Consider the following 5,553-nt stretch of genomic DNA (forward strand, 5'->3'; position numbering starts at 1 on the left):
AAACTGGAAAACTTGTTGCAGGCGGCATTAGATTGAAGTTCAGGTGGAAATGTCATTGGAGGATTTGTGAGCCTGTCAACAGTAGCAAATAGAGCTCGGGCGTTGTTAATGTGTTGGTTTATGACATCTGCAAAGAAAGCCTCTCTTGCATGTTTTAGTGCTGAGTGTCATACAGGATGATTGGGATTGTCTGATTTGCTGTTTTTGCTAACAAGCAATTGAACGGCTGTCTAAAGATATCTTAGTGTTTTTCAACCCTGGTCCTCAAGGCACACTGCCCTGCAGGTTCTAGGCATTCCCCTGCTTCAGCACCCATGATTTCTACTGATGGCTGATTAATAGGGTTTTACCAAATTGCAATTATCTGAATGGGGTGTGTTGAAGCAGAGGAACATCTGAAACAGGCAGATCAGTGTGACTTAAGAGTCACAGTTGGGAAATGCTGATCTATGTGACGTGCTGCTGTGTCTCTTCCTCCTTCAGGTTTCTGGGTCACCTGTATGCTGCTGAAGCTCTCATCTCATTGGACAGAATATCTGATGCAATCACTCACCTGAACCCAGAGAACATCAGCGACGTGTCACTGGGCATGCTTAGCAGCGAGCAGGACCAGGGTGTGTGGACTCTCACACTTCAGTAAACTACGCCAAACACTTTCTTTTCTTAATAATCGCTTCATATTTTATCTGCAGGACATGAGAAAGGAGATGAGCCCATAGAGCCATGTAAGTCGTCATCCTAGTGTTTGGTCCTGTCCTCCAACTAATGAAATGAATTACTGAACGTAGAGTGACGTGGCTCCCTGTGTGTGCAGCAGCTAAGAAGACGCCGCTGTTTTACCCCAGCAGTGTGGCAGCAGCCCAGGCCATGATGCTCTTCAACCTGGGCAGCGCCTACTGCCTGAGGAGCGAGTATGACAAGGCCCGCAAATGCCTGCATCAGGTACCCACCTCCACATGTCATTGCCTAATATTGCTGGAGGTCCTTTCACTGTGTGCCTCGCAAACTAACACTGCAACACAAACATCAGAAGGGAGTGAAGACCGCAGTACAGCAGCAGGCTTGGCCTTGTTGTCTTCAGATTGTTCCTGTTCTTCATTTCCTGGGTGGTTTTCTTGCGGGGTGGCGTGCTGCACGCCTGCCCCTTTTCTCTCCTCCCCATTTCCTGCCTATTCTCCATTCAGTTAAGGTCAGAGAATAAAAATGGATTTAAAAAACACAACACCACATTTGAGTGAATGAAGGGAGACTGGTGGTCCTTCCAAACTCCCACTCTCTGGCCATCATCTAGAGTAGGAAACCTGCAGGAATGTGGGCAGTGGGTGGTCTCCACTCAGAATTAAATGACCCCCTCCTGAGGTCTGGGGGCTAGCTGCCCTGTGGTGGGACGCTGCCTTTAGTATAGAGTGTGACCTGCAGCATCGCATCCATAACGGTCACAGACTGATGGAAGCACGGATGAGATGGACAGGACAGAACAACATTTCATATCAGCAGCACAATATTTACTAATTATTTCTCCACTGCCAGATTTTCTAATATTTGCAGCTCTAACAGGATAACATGCATCAAAGCTGGCTGGAGGCAGCATGACTTGAGGTGTTATTCAAGTCATCTGTTGAAAATTGTGTTTTTTCATATTGCATTCATATCACAGTATCAGCTTTTTCAAATGTTGTGCTGTCCTAGCCAAAGCTATACTAATCCCTAAACACTTCTAGTTTGTTACTTGCAAAAATGCATCCAATTTTCTGTTTCTCAAAATTGGATATAAATTAAAATTAGGATAATCAAGTTTTGAAATTTGTTGATCGATGGAGAACCGTCCATAAGTACATTCTGGCATCCCAGACTAAACATAGCTAAAGTTAAACATAACCACTTCATGGTGTTGTGTATAACTGTCATATATACTGTGATGCCTTAAGTGAGCAAATTGAGCCTTTTGCTGAAGTTTTAGTTGCTAGGCAGCAAATCTTAACTTATTGATACATTTCTCCATTTTGACACATTTGTGTTTGTCTCCATCAGGCTGCAACCATGATGAACTCCAAAGAGATTCCGCCTGAAGCCATCCTGCTGGGCGTCTACCTGGAGCTACAAAACGGTTTGCCTTTCTTAAAGCGTCTCAATCTGTTGAAGATTAAACCTTTTCAAAGTTTTTAAAATATACAGCAGCTTATTGCTGTTATTTGCTTCTTTGCAATTTATTCTCAAAGTGTTTCTACTTAGTTTTTTGTTCATTACTGTTTGTTCTGTGCAGCTAGAAAAGGTTTTGGTCTGTTGAGCAGCAGGTCAACATCTCAGTAGATCACATTGACCAAATGAAGACCATAAATGCTTGTGATTTTTATCAGCTCAATGATTGCCAAGCTGCACACACTACCAGTCAGTTGCAGTAATGTCTGGAGATTTGAATCTTGCTTCAATCTTTGCCACACTTCAACGTTTCAACAGTTTGTCATCTACTATGAGGTCATCTGACAGCTAAACAAATTTGTGTCATGCAAATTTCAGGTATCCAGACACTTCCTCAGTGAAGTGGGCAAAGCAGATCATGATTTTTTCTTTCTTTGCTTCGTGTGTGGAGCTTGTGTTCAGAGGCAACTGTTTGAAGATCCTGTTGAAAATGAGTTGATGTAACTAAGAACTGATTTCAATACTTGTTTTCTTCAGTATTATACATGTGTTGCCATTGTTCCGTTTTTCTTATGTTCATTAGGCATCGTTTTCTCCACTGTGGCCAGAATCTGTTCCAGTCTTTTTTCAGCTGGACATTTTAATCCAGTTTTGATCTGGGTTTCCAATGATCGCTGAGCTTTTGTTATGTCTCCTTAGGAAACACTCAGCTGGCTCTACAGATCATCAAGAGGAACCAGCTGCTACCCTCAACCCTTCACAGGTCCTCGCCAGACCCTCGCAAGAAACCTTCCCAGCCCCTCCAGCTGCCCTCATCCTTCACACAAGTTCAACGGAAATAAACCTCTGCAGTCGCTTCAGCTGCCTGGAGTCACCCATCAGCCAGCTGTAATCTTTTTGAAGCTTCAGGGAGTGGAGGACCTGTCCAGCTGGGGTTAAGCTTCAATGTGACTGAGGAGTTTGTGCTGAAATGAAGAGACAATAAATGTATTTACTGTATGTGTGGTGGACTTCGACTAGTCATTTAGCTGAATATTCAAATTCAGAAACACTTCATTGATCCCAAAAGGAAATTGACCCTTTCTTGCATGAATTATAATCTTTTGTCAGGATTTTCTTAAGGCATGAAAATAAGGTGGGGACAAAAATTTTCTAGGATTTTTTTTCTAAGCGATCAATTATTTTCTCCAAATACAAAGGTATTTGGAAATGTCAAAATATGTTTGTTTTTTTCAGCTGCAAGAGTTTTCTACAGTAGAAGGAGGGACTGGGTTGGTTAGTATGCCCTTTTGTCTATCTGCCATATTGGATTTAACAAAATATTTCTTGCACTTCCAGTGGATGAACAGTAGGTGGTGTATGATGCACTAGTGTCCAGTGGTCTGTGTGCATTTACAACATAAAAATCCACAGGAAACATAAGAAAATGGCTTTTAGATAGCTGTCCATTGTAGTGACCACTATGTATGAAAGGTTTAGTATTGTAACTCAATTCTTCAGAGCTATTGAAGATGGCCATGGCTGTTGGCAGGAAAGATCTCCTGTAGAGGTCTGTAGTACAGCGAATCTGAAGAAGCCTCTGACTGAAGACACTCTGTTCCCAAAACACACTCACAAAAAAGAATGGCCAGGTTGTTCATAACTTTCTTGACCTCATGAAGAATCCTTCTTTGCCTCATCATCTCCAGAGGTTCCACAGTCGTCCCCAGAACAGAACCAGAACAGAACCAGCCTTCTTTATCAGGTTGTTGAGCCTTTTTATGTCCCTGGTTCACCAGATCTCCGTACTCGGCCTCTTGTCCATCTCTGATTCAACCAACAACTGCAGAGTCATCTGAGTATTTCTGCAGATGACAGAAGTCAGAGTTGTGCTGGAAGTCTGAAGTGTAGAGTGAAAAGGAACGGTGAGAGTACAGGGCCCTGTGGTGTTGCTGACCACCTGGTTAGACACACAGTCCTTCAGTCTCACAAACTGTGGTCTGTTTGTGAGGTAGTCATAGATCCAGGTGATTGTTGAGGACTCCGTCTGTGTCTTCTGGAGTTTCTCACAGAGCAGATCAGGCTGAATCGTGTTAAATACACTGGAGAAATCAAAGAACGTGATCCTCACAGTGCTGCCTGCTTTGACCAGATGACAGTGGGTTTGTTGTGTATGATTGCACCATCAACTACATCTCCATGGCAATAACCAAACTGCACAAGGGGTCTTGATATCTGCTTGTCAGGTGGGCCAACAAGATTATCTTTATTACCTTCATGATGTGGGTTGTCATGGCAACAGGTCTATAGTTCTTCATGACTGAGTTGTGAGTTTTCTTTGGTACCAGAACAAAGCAGGATGTCTTCCACAACAACAGAACCTTGACTTGGGTCAGGCTAAGGTTGAAGAGATCCTGCAGAATCCTACAGAGCTGCTCTGAAGCTTCAGGCCTTTAACACTCTGGGGTTGATACCATCTGGACTTGCAACGTTGTTCAGGTTCAGTCTCTCCAGCTGCCTCTTTACCTTAGTTTCAATCTAAACTTCAATTTTAATAGCTAATCTTATTTTCTAGCATACCACTAGACAGAAAACCTGCAGCACTGTTTTAGTTATATTCAAATCAGGAATTATTAGCATACCTGAGTCACTTATTTTATCATATCAGAAGTAGTGTTCCTCCTCACCATTCTATTTTAGGAACTGAAGCATCATATGAAGAGATGTGTATATTCTTGAAGGATGAGTCCTGCTGGTTTACACTTGGAACAGGGTTTGTTCATGCGATAGAACAATGGTGTTTTATTGTTTTCTACATTCTTAACTTGAGCATACAGTTTCTGTTTGCTGTGTTTTCTAGTTTTACATTTATCTCTTATTTATAGATTGTGAATGCAAAACATTTCTCGGAGGTGAATCCACAGTAGCCACAAAACACGACTGTATATATATAAATTCTGAAGGATTGCCTCAGCTCTTCCAGTCCCAGGGGACACATAGGTCGCCGTCCTGCATGACAGAGTAAAAGTGGGAGACACAGACGTGGAGCCCCTGCAGCAGTGGGGGGTGCTGCTCTATGAACCTCCTGCAGCAGAGAATCATGTGACTGGAGCTCAAGCTGGGCTCCTTGGAGAGGCCCCTCAGAGACAGCCTCTGGACACAGAGCTGCACCACTGCCTCCTCTTCCACCTGCAACCTTTACAAAATACACAGAAGAAGATGAATCAATGACAAAATTGATAAACAGGTGTGTGCTCTTCAAGCACAGGGGTTTAAGGTGGGCTCAGAAACCTGATGAGTCCAGATTGAGGGGCTGCCTCATGTGAAGGCTGCTTCCTTTCTTCAGATCTGTGGTCTGGTGCAGTGGTCCCCAATCCCCGGGCCACAGACCGGTACCGGTCCGTGGACCAATTGGTACCGGGCCGCGCAAGAAAT

At 43.5% G+C, this 5,553-nt stretch overlaps 1 protein-coding gene across 4 annotated transcripts in view; it reads left to right on the forward strand.

Moving 5' to 3' along the window:
• cnot10 (CCR4-NOT transcription complex, subunit 10) overlaps positions 1 to 3,138 on the forward strand; it is a 15,902-nt gene extending 12,764 nt beyond the window's left edge. For 2 of the 4 annotated variants that reach the window (XM_016667249.1, XM_007544030.2), the window contains exons 15-19: positions 484 to 614; positions 693 to 725; positions 815 to 942; positions 2,032 to 2,107; positions 2,839 to 2,981. In XM_016667249.1, coding sequence (XP_016522735.1) covers positions 484 to 614; positions 693 to 725; positions 815 to 942; positions 2,032 to 2,107; positions 2,839 to 2,981 — 511 coding nt within the window. Of the gene's footprint in view, positions 1 to 483; positions 615 to 692; positions 726 to 814; positions 943 to 2,031; positions 2,108 to 2,838 lie in introns of all 4 variants that reach the window. The other 2 variants (XM_007544031.2, XM_007544029.2) reach the window with 2 other exon arrangements.
• The last annotated feature ends 2,415 nt before the right edge of the window (positions 3,139 to 5,553 follow it).

The sequence above is a fragment of the Poecilia formosa genome, unplaced genomic scaffold (genome assembly GCF_000485575.1).
Source record: "Poecilia formosa unplaced genomic scaffold, Poecilia_formosa-5.1.2 Scaffold974, whole genome shotgun sequence".
NCBI classification, from domain to species: Eukaryota; Metazoa; Chordata; class Actinopteri; order Cyprinodontiformes; family Poeciliidae; genus Poecilia; species Poecilia formosa.